At 41.0% G+C, this 13,199-nt stretch overlaps 2 protein-coding genes and 1 non-coding gene across 3 annotated transcripts; all 3 read right to left on the reverse strand.

Annotated features, from left to right (window-relative positions):
- Positions 1–368: 368 nt before the first annotated feature.
- Positions 369–5,900, reverse strand: gnl3 (G protein nucleolar 3). The gene is made up of 15 exons (XM_085775876.1): positions 5,819–5,900; positions 5,543–5,601; positions 5,240–5,380; positions 4,962–5,081; positions 4,793–4,873; positions 4,546–4,681; positions 4,334–4,437; positions 3,838–3,988; positions 3,629–3,716; positions 3,355–3,532; positions 2,435–2,577; positions 2,059–2,195; positions 1,284–1,438; positions 1,004–1,070; positions 369–905 (listed from the first exon to the last, which is right to left on the reverse strand). Exons 1-15 carry the CDS (start codon positions 5,829–5,831, stop codon positions 805–807), a joined length of 1,674 nt encoding a protein of 557 aa, XP_085632002.1. The 5' UTR covers positions 5,832–5,900; the 3' UTR covers positions 369–804.
- Positions 4,147–4,233, reverse strand: LOC146986973 (small nucleolar RNA SNORA47). Its single transcript, XR_015035960.1, has one exon. It is a non-coding gene; the product is annotated as a small nucleolar RNA SNORA47 (small nucleolar RNA).
- A 1,727-nt stretch (positions 5,901–7,627) lies between the features above and the next one.
- LOC146986974 (E3 ubiquitin-protein ligase TRIM39-like) lies at positions 7,628–9,271 on the reverse strand. The gene is made up of 2 exons (XM_085777891.1): positions 9,158–9,271; positions 7,628–9,048 (listed from the first exon to the last, which is right to left on the reverse strand). The coding sequence occupies exon 2, from the start codon at positions 9,029–9,031 to the stop codon at positions 7,628–7,630; it is 1,404 nt and encodes a 467-aa protein (XP_085634017.1). The 5' UTR covers positions 9,032–9,048; positions 9,158–9,271.
- Positions 9,272–13,199: the final 3,928 nt, after the last annotated feature.

The following is a 13,199-nucleotide window of genomic DNA, read 5'->3' on the forward strand; positions in this document are numbered from 1 at the left end:
TTCAGTTCCATCATTAGAGAAAATGTTTTCTTTTATTTTATTTTACATGCAGACCACTACATCATCTGCACCTCAGCAGAAACAGAAGAACCTAATGTTTGCACAAACTCTCCCACTTCACTGTCAGGATTTTTATACAAATTAAATGCATCCGACTTGCTGGTGTAAATACTTTTGTACAGTGCGTGAAATAAAACTTACATTTTTATCATTTAAGTCTTGTGACTTCATTGTCTATTTATTGCAAAAATGACTTAGAACAAGAAAAACTGATAAAACACTGTTAAAATGTTTGTGTCTCAGCTGTAGTGGCTCTTATAACTGTTTGAAATTCATGGTGTGGGGGGAAAACACAACAACAAGATAAGAGTTTAATAGAGGGTTTATTACATTTATAGAAAGTCATCTATATACATTATTCTGCATTAACACAACATATTACAAATGACCTGTGGATATTTCAAGGTGAAAGCTGTTGGTGATTAAATAACCATACATAACCATCCCACAACAGATTCAGAGTCCATTTCCTGGACAGTGATCAGCCCCCAGACAAACAGGATTCAGTGTTGAGCTGAAAAATGTGGTCTGGGTTCAAGGCTCAAGTCCTCGTCTGGAAAAACATCCCATTGTCTTCCAGGTTTAAGCAGAGAGGGAAGGCCACACATTAACAACGTGTCTGAAACCAGTCAAAGGCCTCCTGACAGTCGTTTCCATATGTTCAGCATCTGTACAAGTCCAGGTCTGCAGTGCAATCTGCATCAGACCACCATGTGAGTGCAGGTGCTTGTTCAGAGACGATGCTCATTTAAAATCTGTGTTGAAGTCGTAGGCGTCGTCTGTCGTGGCCGTGGAGAGGCTGATGTCGATGGGGACAGACTGGAACTGCACCTTGTTGGGCTTTTCTGCAAAGAGGAGACGGAATAAAGTTAGAATTTGACCTACTGGGTGTAGATGTAAGTGATAAGGTTTATTTTTTATTTTCAATAAAAACACGATTTACCTTTAAGCGACTCTTTCTGTGGTTCCTCCGGCTCTGTTTTATCTGGCTCCGCGGCTGTTTGTTCAGGCTGCGAGAAGAACAGATGTTCAAACTATTAAAATTCCAACAATCCTCCAGATAGAGAGTGATTTTATAAATGTACAGCCAACAGGATCAGAGTTGGATTAGAAGTCTTCACAAACAAATCAAGACTTGCATTTTTTGTCCTCATATCCATGCACATTATTCGAAGCAGCTGTATCGTCTGAACGTTCTCCAAGAGGAGAGGGTGTGTAATTACCTCATCGTCCTGCGCTGCCTCGCTCTCTGTGGCGGCGGCGGCGGCAGCAGCAGCAGGCGGCTTCTCTTCTGTGACGTCGCTGACGCTCAGCAGGCCGGCGGTCAGCCCTTTAGAGAGGAAGCTGATGCTGCTGGCCTGGTTTGGAAACTTCACACCTACAAGAGCAAAAGTTGTTGAGTAAATATGGTGGTTTTATTTATTAATTAAAATATTGTGTTATTTTTTATGTCTAAAAGCACAGTAGTGGTCCAAACTAAGTCATGTTCTTATATACAATGTGTGATGCGGACACACAACACTACACATGCTTCACTATTAAATTGACATATCTGCAGTTTTTCTATGCACAGTGTTTGGATCAGCGTTGGATTAGAAGTCTTCATGGTGAAGTTAAGACTTGCGTTTTGTCCTCATTTCCACACTGGTGCACTGCAGATGCCGACCCTACAGTGTTAGCTTAATGTTATATATTACAGTTTTTCTTAATTGCTAAAACACTAATTTCTGTTGTGTGAATCAGTTGCTCAGTTGTCTAAACTCATTCACTGAATTGAACATCCTTTTGACAAAACCATAAACAATCTTCACCTAGTATTTGCAGATCTCAGTCATTCCTTTTGCCAAACTATGAATACAATTTTCGTGCAATAAAACACAGTTGTCACTGTGATGTGTAAATGTGTAAATATGAGGGGGAAAAATGAATGTCTGAGTAAAAATATATGAATGCTTTATTTAAAACTCTAAATAGGTAATCCAACTGACATGCCGGTACCTTTCAGAGTTTCCTGGTTGCCCGTTTCCAGTTTGCTCAGGTCCCAGCCTTTCTGCAGCTCAGCCACCACGCTGTCAGACAGGTACGCAGGGAGACTGTGGTTCTCTGATGGTTTACAGTGGTAGCTCACTTTGGCTCTGCAGAAACAAATGAATGAACACAGATGAAGGATCAAGCAAACATGTTCACAACACTCCACATGCTTCACTATTAAATTAACATATCTGCAGTTTATATATGCACAGTGTTTGGATCAGCGTTGGATTAGAAGTCTTCATGGTGAAGTTAAGACTTGCGTTTTGTCCTCATTTCCACACTGGTGCACTGCAGATGCCGACCCTTCCCGACATGTCAGGTAACTAACCAACAAACTCACCCTGTCCAATCAGCGAGGAACGCTGTGGCTGCCTGCTCCGTGTTGGCGACTCCACCTTTCTGCAGATAACCGCGCTTTTTGGCGAACATGGTTAAAAACTCCAGAGAGTTTCTGAAGTCTGGGACCATGTACTGGAGCATGATCTGAAATGGAGAGAAGATGAAGATGATTTTTAGTTTTTCTTTTCCCTTTTTAGTGTTTACTTGAACTTAATTCATCTGTACCAATTCTCTTCTTTTGTCTCGCTTTTTGTTTATTTATTTATTTATTTATTTAGTGTTGTTATCATTACTACTACTTTTATTTTTACTATCAACATCTTCCCCTTATTTTTCCTTTTTTAAATTTTGTTATTTCTATACCTTGCACAAGGTATGTGATTATTATTTCTTTACTGCCTCAGCACATCAGACATCCTCTCGGTCTGTTTTTAAATCCCAATTTAAGACCACCTATTCTCCCTGGCTTTTAACACCCAGTAGGAAGTTGACTTCATTTATTTTATTTTAATGATTTTACTGTGTTTTATCTTTTATCTCATTGATTTTAATTCTGTTTTATCTTATTGTGTCTATTGTTTTATTGTGCTTCTGTTGTGTTACTTATTGTATTTTTATCTTGCTGTGCAGCACTTTGGAAACCTTGTGTTTGTTTAAATCGTGCTATATAAATAAAATTGGATTGGATTACTGTGCTTCAATTATTTGTTAGATCAAGGTGAGGTCATGTTATAAGCCTTTCGGGTTTCAGACCTCACCTGCACATTTCTTTTTCGTATCTTTCTTACTAGTAAGAGAGATAAGTAAATGTTTTGTTTTATTTTATATGTGCAAATAAATAAAGTCTAAAAAAAAAGTCTGTTATATTTATTGATCAGTGTCATTTCATTTCCTAGAGAACACCCTGAGGCATCTACGTACATGGGTCTTGTCACACTGTTTGAGCAGAGTCCTCACGGCCTCCAGCACACTCTCCTGACCCTCCTCCAGCTGCAGACTCCTCAGAGCCATCGAGGCTGCTGGGTTGGACGGCGACGCCACGACGCCGGGGCTGTCGATCAGCTTCACGGTCTTCGAGATGTGAACCTCCTGCATGCATCTGCAGGGGTGGAGGAGTGAAGAGTTAACAACTGACCATGGGCATAAACTGTAAGAATGCAAACCATTAATCTCAATATGCAGCGTCACGACTCACTTTGTGATGCCTCTCTTGACTCCGCTGTTGCAGGCCAGGATCCCCTTCATGGTGTTGATCAGGCTGCTCTTTCCCACATTAGGAAAACCTGAGGGTGGAAGAAGAAGACATGTGTCAAACTGAGGATTCAGACAATCAACAAAAGAAACCAGAAAACACAAAGTTGCATTGGATAGATTAGAATTTGTGTTAACGTAACTGCTGCTTACCAACTACTCCCACTTTGAGTGAAGCTTCCTTCTCTGTGTTTGCTGCATATGTTGTGAGGAGCTCCATGAGGCAGCTGTTTCCAAAGCACATCGCTGCTCTGGATTTGTCCAGGACGTCATTCGAGGCCACGATCCTGCTCTTCTTAGCTTGCTGATGAAGACCGAACCAGACAAGTACAATAACTTTTAATTGGGCATCCATGAATAATGCAGCTTTAGATAGGAGAGAATATGTATACTATCTGTTGATCTAGTTAAAGTTTTGTCCACAAACACACACATCAGCTCTGATTATTATATCAGAGCCAGTAAATATGGTGATTTGTCAGTTCCTTTCGGAGGCATTAACCAGTTACAGCAGCACAACACAAGCTGCTGAACCTTCTCAGTCCTCCATATTTGTGCAGCACATCTTGCAAATCTAATTTGTACTGCAATTAATCCAGAGTTTATATCCTCAAAGTCTAAACACTTGTGTGTGAAATGCACCTCCTACCACAGTTTTGTCCTGAATCTGTGTTGATGCTTTAAACGCCACGACTGGAAACTCCTTCTGTAAACACTGTATCCACTTCTCCACGTTCTCCTTTGGTACCAGGTCTACAACAGAAAATCAAACTAATTATTTTAAGTACAGTTAATCTATTAATTAAAACCCAGAAATCATTTAATCACTGTGTGCACTTTAACAATAACATCTTTATTTACCTATTTTGTTCAAAACAAAAAGCAGTTTCTTGTTGCCGTCCCTCTGCAGCACCGCCTCCTCCAGCTGTGGACACCTGCACCCCAGAGGATCACGAGCATCGAGGACTTCTATCACTACGTCAGATGCATCGATTACCTGAAGAGGAGGAGGAGGAGGAGATCATATTGAGCACGGATGTGAGTTTCTTGATAGGCTTTAACAGTTTCTTTCTACTGTGAAGCACTGAACAGGATCGGGTCGTCCTACCTTGTTTAATTCACCACAGAGGTACTGTTTTGAGCTCTTGTCTGGACCAGCTGCTTTCTTTAAATGTTTTGCATTTTCATCCTTTGGATATGAGAAAAAAAAATATGTTAGCGACCATTTAGGTAATTAAAATTGGATTTAACAGATTACAACATTGTTTTCCTTTCACCTGTCGAGCTTTCTTGGCTTTAGGTTCAGGATCTTTACTCCCAGACTCCTTTTCCTTCTTCCTCTTCTGGGCTCGCTCCTCTTTCTTGGCTTGTTTCTTCCTCTCTTTTTCTTCTTCGATCTGTGGCACAAGTTTTTGTGTAAAGTAAAGTTTATTGCGAAAATCAACGAGTGGACACAAAAACACACTTTCTCAAGGCATTTTAATAAGTTATATTCGTTAAGCTCAATGCATTAACATAGTAATTATGGTGATATATAGCTAGGACAGGTGCCGACCTTCAGCCTCCTCTCCTCCGCCTCCCTCAGGACCTCCTCTTTGAAGGGAGCACTGCTGGGAACTCCGATGTCCTTCTTCACTCGTTTACTCACTCCTTTCTTCTTGGCCTCTTTTTTTACTTTTCTGTTGTGTTCACGGACCTAAACAAACACCAAACACGAGAAAACAAGTTAAATCCACATGGACCGTGAAATGAGATAGACAGAAAAAAACACAGTAGCCATAACGAGCTCGTGGTGCTCACACAGGCCTTATCCTCCGTGTAGCCTACACATGTTGAACGTGACTTCAGAGACACTCACCTTCTTCTGTATTTTGTACTTTTTGGCACATGAGAGCCGTTTACTCGCTTTCCTTAACTCTGCGGACAGAAATAAAACAGTTTAATCGTTAGTTGAACAGCTGGCTAAAGACGAAGCTAATTACAGTGGATGAACGCACAGCGGTGACTGTTAGCGGTTAGCTTTTACAATTAAGTGCATCAACAGAACAATAAAAGTCTTAATTAATTAAGAATAATTTCTATTCTCCTAATAAACTCGTATAGTCAGGTAATTTAACTATTTGTGTTTACTTACTTGGCCGTTTCATGGTGCTCGTGTGGGAGCTGCCAATGTGACTGCGACCCTCTCACACGTGGAGAACTCACTGCACAAGTGTGAGGCGACGTCACTTCCGCCTGTGTCAGCGAGGAGCTGGTGCAGCCGCAGCGCCCCCTGCCGAGCCGGAGCGACAACGACCCTCACTGGTTAAAGCCTGCACATCATAGACTGTAAAAAGCATGAGATGATGCTCCTATTTCATATACTGTAGCCTATTTAAAAACTTTGTCTCTGGAAAAAGTAAACAACTTTATTATTACTGTAATTAGTTAGAATCAAATTATGTGAAATAGGATGGTCCTTCAGGCTTTCCGGAAAAAAAAAGAAAAAAAAACCCATTGAAAATGATTCAAGGTACAATTTATTGAGTTTCTTCTTCGTCTCCTACTTCTTCTTAGGAATGTATTTATTTAAAACAGGGACAATGCACAAAGAAACGTTAATCTCGTAGGACAAGAAAAGATGTCTTGAGCCAGGTGGCAGCATTTGCTAATGTCCACCTGTAGTTCCTTCCAGCAGGTAAGAACAGATGAAAAGATAACAATATCAAAATCGGTGAAATATGACAAGAAAAAATAAATATGATGGCCATAGTATTTTATATGATGGGTCGTACAAGACAGAACTCATTCTGGCCCTCTCACACACATTTATTCTCCTCTCCTCTCACGTACATAGGCTACATTCTCACTCTTACACACATGCGTTCTCCTTTCACATACAAGCTCTCACACACATAGGCTATGTATACTTCTCATACATACCGTATATTACTTTTCAACACATGCACACATTTTCACTCTCACGGTTCGTACATGCATTCACGCTTACACATGTGCATTCTTTAATTTCACTCACATACATTGTAACTCTTACATTGATACAGTATAGTGTCACTTTTACATATCTATAGCCCACTCTCATTAGGGGCCGGGCAGCATCAGCTGCCAGGACCCTATTGTTTTTCTCAGTGTTCTTCTTTCTTCTTCCTAGGAAGTCCTACTTCCCATGCATAATCAGTGAAAAAAACTTCACAGAAATGTTCGACCCCATGCCAGATTTACTCAACTCCAAGGACATGTGTGCTTATTGTGCCCCCGCGTTTACATTTAAAAACTTTGAAAATTTCTACCAAAGCAACGGTACATGCTACAGTTTTGAAACTTCACCAAAATGTTGCCCCAATACTGCTGAAACTTTTGTCCACTTACGTAAACTCAGTACAAATTATGAAGTCCATCACTCTGTTTTTTTCCAAATCTGTAAAACTTATAAAACCTATCTCCTCCCACAATTTTTGCTCGATTGACACCAAACTTGCTAGAGAGCATCTTCAGACTGTCCTCCACAAACAATCCACACAGATTTTTGATTTATCAAAAATTGAGCCTACAGTGCATGAAAACGTTTGACTGTAAACAGTACTGTAAACATATACCATCCAATTCTTGATAAATACATTTTCAATCTTCCTGAAAAAAATTGACAATATTCTGGAGTCATGGTTGATGAAGTTTGGCAAATATCAGAATTTTATCTCAAAAGTTGAAAAATTCTTTAGTGTTGGTTTAACTCATCACTCCACACAAAGTCATAATAACAAATGTAATGTGAAATGACTCATGAAGATAAAAAAAAAGGGTGAAAATATTTTACACATGGAAAGTAGTAAAAAAAATGAAAAGTGTAATAATGAGACAGCAGGAGGACAGGTGCCGTTTAACAGGTTCAATTCACTGACTTTTCCCTTTAAGACATAAACAACATTATAAATACGATCATCCTCTATCTATAACTGCTCTGCTCCACTGTCACTGACACCTTCACTGGTAACAGCTTCAATGGGAGGAGATCAGCAATGTTAATGTATGGAAACATCTTCTGAGTGAAAGTGTGTGTGAAGGTGTGTATGTGTGTGTTAGTATCAGGATCAGAGAACGACAGTTTTCCTCTGTTCAAGTCCAGATTCACTCTGATCCTCTGGTGCTTCTTCTGCTCTGGGAGATCAGTCCATGGAGTTGATGGTGAACCTGCTTCGTATTTACCTTCACTGAACCATAAAATCCATAATCCAGACCCTATATGATCTCCCTTCCTCTGCACAGACTCTGTTAACACACCCAGCGCCCACCCTGTATTGTCTCCAACCTGGACATCCCAGCTGTGAGTCCCTGAGGTAAAACCCTCAGAGCCCAGGACAATGAAAGAATCACACCTCTCTGGATTGTCAGGAAGCTGAGACTGTTCATCTCCTCCTCTCAGACCGGTCAGATCTTCGGACAGGATGAGATGTGGATCAGCAGTGTTTGGGTCCAGAACCACAGGACTGTAGGAGACCATGTCCTTCATCTTGTTCCAGATGTTGAAGGCCAGGTTGCCCAGGTGTTTGGCCTGGTCTATCAGAGCTCCCGAGTCCAGCTGTGGATCCTCCAGCAGGGGGCGCTGCTGGACTCTTTCCACCGCAGCCTTGTAGTTGAGCAGGAATGAGACGTCTTCAGCTCTCAGCTCGTCCTCTGTGGCTCTGACTGTGTGTGAAAGAGCTGCTCTCTTTCTGCTCAGAGCCGCCGTCTTCTCCTTCATCCTCTGACTCTTCTGCTCCTCTTCCTCCCTCAGTGCAGCCATCCTGGCCTCCTCTTCCTCTTCTAGAAACTGGTGAAGCTTCTGAAACTGCTCCTTAATCTGCCTCCTTGTGTGTCGGGCCTGGTCCTTAATGTGTTCTGCTGTTTGATCAAACTTCACTTGAACTTTTTCAAAACCCTTTAACTTCTTCTTTAAGGGCTCCAGAGTTTCCTCAAGTTTCTTCTTGAGTTGTGAAGCAGCTTCATCGATGGGTTTGATTCTGTGGTTGGTGTGTGTCTCTGAATCTCTGCAGATGAGACACACTGGCTGCTGATGGTCCAGACAGAAGAGTCCGAGTTTCTCAGAGTGCAGACTGCAGAGAGCCTCTGAAGATCTCTGTTCTCTCTGCTGTAAGAAGCTCTTACACTGGTTCTTCAATGCCAGGTTAAAAGGTGGTTTATCCTTTGAAGACCTTCTCTTACAAACTGGACAGAGTGGATCTTTTTTCTCCTTCCACCATCTCTTCAGACAGTCTTTACAGAAGCTGTGCCTGCAGGACAGAACAACAGGATCTCTGAAGACGTCCATACAGACCGGACAGCAGAGATCCTCCTCTGGTCTGGAAGCCATTTAGTCTGTGAGTGAAGCTGAAAACACAGCAGACAGGAAGTAGAGTCAGTCATGGCTCCCCTCCCTCCTCTACTGACTTGGCTGAAGTTTACTGTGACTCTGAGTCCAGGTTTTAGTCAAACTCACCTTCGGTGTGTGGAGTGTCAGCAGGTTGAAGCAGCAGTGTTGTAGCTGGACTCACTCACAGGAAGTTGTTAGTTTTGGTCTGAAGCTGAATCTGATCGTCTCTTCCTCAGTCTGTGCCTCCAGGACTGAAGTGAAAATGCAGCAGTTTCCTGGTTTATGAGTCATGTGAGGGGGCAGAGCTTTGAAAAATGACTAAATGTTGAACAAGTCGGTCCAGGTGAATGTAGAGGAGCAGTTCCAGGCACGTGCCTCATATTAAAAAAGGTCTCTTCATGTGTTTTTTAATAAATCAATAAATTAGTGTTGTGCATTGGGATGTAAAAAAAAAAAAAAAAAAAAGGTTATCTACCGTACACATTTCTTTGTAAAACCGTGTCTTGTGTGTGTGGGAGTTAAGACATATAAACTCATGTAGATGAATCACACAGGCTCTGACAGCTTTGAAACTTGACATAATTGTCGTCAGGAAGTTGCTTTACCTGTTAGAAAAACCTGGGTGTGAATATCTTGATGTGTGTAACATCTATCACCTATATTTAAAGCAGAAGTAAGCGATCCGGTCGTTTTGGCTAATGCTGCGTTCCAGGCAGGCTTTTGAAACCGTAAATTACAGCTTCAAGTCACAACTTACGACTTTGTAGCGTTCCAGGCAACCCACTCGTGTTTTTCCGACCTGTTTTACCTGTGAAAGTCACTATAACGGCCACTCATAACTTCCAACCCGTAAACTCGTACCAGATCGAACTGGTACGACTTCACAGATCGGAAAAACACGAGTTACGAGTTGCCTTGAACGCACCATAACAGTCCTCGTCCCTACGTCACCGTATTCACGGCGTCCCTTGGCTGCACACACAGCCCTGCATGCCGTTCTCTCTCCTCATTGGATAAAAACTGTAGGATACGAGAAAAGTTTTCTCCTCGGCTCAGAGCAGAGCAGAGTGACTGACAGACCCGTGTTTCGGTCCAAACACTCTATGTAAGTGATTGCTGTCGGAAGATATAACTATTTAAGACTTATATTAACACAAATATATCGCTTACTTCTGCTTTAACGCCAACACTTTTTTTTGTGTTATTTTTACTCATTATTAGGGGCCGGGCAGCATCAGCTGCCAGGACCCTATTGTTTTTCCCAGTGTTCTTCTTTCTTCTTCCTAGGAAGTCCTACTTCCCATGCATAATCAGTGAAAAAAACTTCACAGAAATGTTTGACCCCATGCCAGATTTACTCAACTCCAAGGACATGTGCCACAATAAGCGTTTAAATTTAAAAAGTTTGAAAATTTCTACCAAAGCAACGCATATGCTACAGTTTTGAAACTTCACCAAAATGTTGCCTCAATACTGCTGAAACTTTTGTCCACTTAAACTCATTACAAATTATGGAGTCCATCACTCTGTTATTTTCAAAATCTGTAAAATTTATAAAACCTATCTCCTCCCACAAGTTTTGCTCGATTGACACCAAACATGCTAGAGAGCATCTTCACACTGTCCTCCACAAACGATCCACACAGATTTTTGATTTATCGAAAATTGAGCCTACAGTGCATGAAAACGTTTGCTACTGTAAACATATACCATCCAATTCTTGATATACATCTTCAATCTTCCTGAAAAAAATTGACAATATTTTGGAGTCATGGTTGATGAAGTTTGGCAAATATCAGAATATTATCTCAAAATCTAAATTTTTGAGAACATTTTGAATTCTGCTCTCATGGGAACAACTGCAGTCAATGTAAGAGTGGCATTTTTCATCAGATTTTATCTTATGATGCCAAACACTTATTGTTAAAAACAAATCACCAACATTTCCATGCTGTCTAAATGCAATGTATTGATTTTTGTTTAGATAACTGTATTTCTGACATTTTGACAACTGCTGCCTGGCTTGTGACTCCCTGAGTCTATTTGAGAAGTCACACACCGGGACTCACTTCCAGACAATTAGCTCAGTGAGTTAGGAGCTGGTTGTTTGTGCCAGAGGTTGTGGGTTTAAGCCCCAGCAAGGGTAATGATGATGACTGTCAACTAGTAACACAAGACAACAGTCCTGATGGTGGCCTTACAGCATCTATCTAAATTTTTAAACTTTGAAAATAAATTCATAACAGATAAACCATTTGTGCTACAGCTTTGCAACTTTCACTTTCAAATTGCCCAATTTTGTCTATAAAAAAGAATTGCCCGGCCCCGACCATTGCTGCGCAGCAGCTATAATCTTTCTTTGCTTTCACTGATAAACTCCTCCTTAAACTGGAAGTCACTCTTGCTCAGCTTATCCTAGCTTTATGTTAGGCCTATATATTACAGTTTTTCTTACGTAATTGCTAAAACATTAATTTCTGTTGTGTGAATCAGTTGCTCAGTTGTCTAAACTCATTCACTGAATTGAACATCCTTTTGACAAATATAAACAAACAATCTTCACCTAGTATTTGCAAGTCTCAGTCATTCCTTTTGCAAAAGTCTGAACACAATTTCCGTGCAATAAAACATGCATAATGCATAATTGATGCATAAGTGGAAAAACATAAACACAAATAAAACACATGTGTCATCCGTCAAACACAACAACCCAAAATTGATCAAATGTATACAGGGCTGTCCCTGACCAAAATGGGGCCCTAAGCGAAAATTTTTTGTCGGGCCCTACTATAATCGATTATAATGCAAACTACAACCACTAATACTGGCAGTTTAGCAGTTCGATACTTATACTAATATTAATTTTTAAAAAAAACTATTGCTATTGCTATCTATTATTACTATTATTGTCATTATTATCATCATTATTATTATTATTATATAGGCTACAACTACAATCCTAATAAAACATACTAATTCAGTACCAAAGAGACTGATATTTCAAAATGTAGCTACATTCAAATTTAGTTCCTTCTGTCAACCAAAGTATCAAATACACTCATTTCTATCAATATTTATCTCTAATATCTCCTCCAAAGCTGCCTGTCAGATTAAATTCACCAACAGATCCTTGTGTGGAGATAACCTAGATTATAAAGTTTAGCCGAAAATACGACCAACAACTGATAAATTTACCACTGCCTTTCAACAGAGGTGAATGCATGCAGACAAAGGTGTTAACAAGACATTTAATAAATGGTACAGTAAGGGCCGCTGGAAAATAACTTTCATCTCCAGACCACAGTCCACATCTACAGTACTGTCTGGAGGCTAGCAGCATCTCTCCTCCTCCCTGCAGCAGCAGCAGCTGTGCTGAGCATGGAGGTTTAGTGCTTGCTTATGCCACAAAGTTTTACATTTTTACTAGTGCTGGCGTTAACGGCGCCGTTAATACGGCCCAGCAGCACTAACTTCAACAAATGCCCACTTTCGAGAGAAACACGAGTTTCCTCTTGTTTTGGTTTTTCCCCCTCTTGCTCGCACCTGACTTGTTCTTTTCGAAGCCGTGATCACGTCTTCACCTGCAGCTGCTTGACAAGTGCCTGCAGCATCTGACCAGTGATTGGTCAGATCGACGCGTGACGGCGTGTGCGTTGTCAGATTACAAAAAAAAAAAGGTCTCTTCTCCCTCTTCTCCTGCCTCGCGCTGACAGCTGACCTAGTAGCGCGCACCACGGCTGTACATATGCGCATCCTTTGTGCAAAACGGGGCCCCTATTGGATCGCGGGGCCCTACGCACTGTGCGTGATCTGCGTGTAGGCAGGGGCGGCCCTGAATGTATAAATATGAGAGAAAAAATATATGAACGTGAGAGTGAAAATATGGAGTATGTGTGAGGACTGGAGAATGTGTGTGTGTGTGTGTGAGGGCCAGAATTAATTAGGCTATGTCTTATATGGCCCCTCATAAGAATGAATTTTGTAGCCTACGGCCCCTCATACTTTTCAACACCACTGCATATTGCATTATGCATGTTGTATATGCAGTAGTGAAGATAAACTGTGCATCACATCTGATTGGTGTCTCTCCACCTTAACCTGAACTAACCCAAACCACCAAACCTCCACTAACAGGGAGTTAGTCAGGTTGATGAGTTATGGGAACCAG

This window comes from Trachurus japonicus, chromosome 5 (assembly GCF_045865225.1).
Source record: "Trachurus japonicus isolate A0001 chromosome 5, Traja_1.0".
Classification (NCBI taxonomy): Eukaryota; Metazoa; Chordata; class Actinopteri; order Carangiformes; family Carangidae; genus Trachurus; species Trachurus japonicus.

Excerpts from the sequence above, each read along its gene's own strand:
- LOC146986974 (XM_085777891.1), bottom strand. The coding sequence starts at position 9,031 with ATGGCTTCCAGACCAGAGGAGGATCTCTGCTGTCCGGTCTGTATGGAC.
- gnl3 (XM_085775876.1), bottom strand. Across the intron at positions 3,717-3,837 it reads ACTCAAAGTGGGAGTAGTTG|GTTTTCCTAATGTGGGAAAG; the intron begins GTAAGCAGCAGT and ends TTCCACCCTCAG. Across the intron at positions 3,533-3,628 it reads GTCAAGAGAGGCATCACAAA|ATGCATGCAGGAGGTTCACA; the intron begins GTGAGTCGTGAC and ends CCACCCCTGCAG.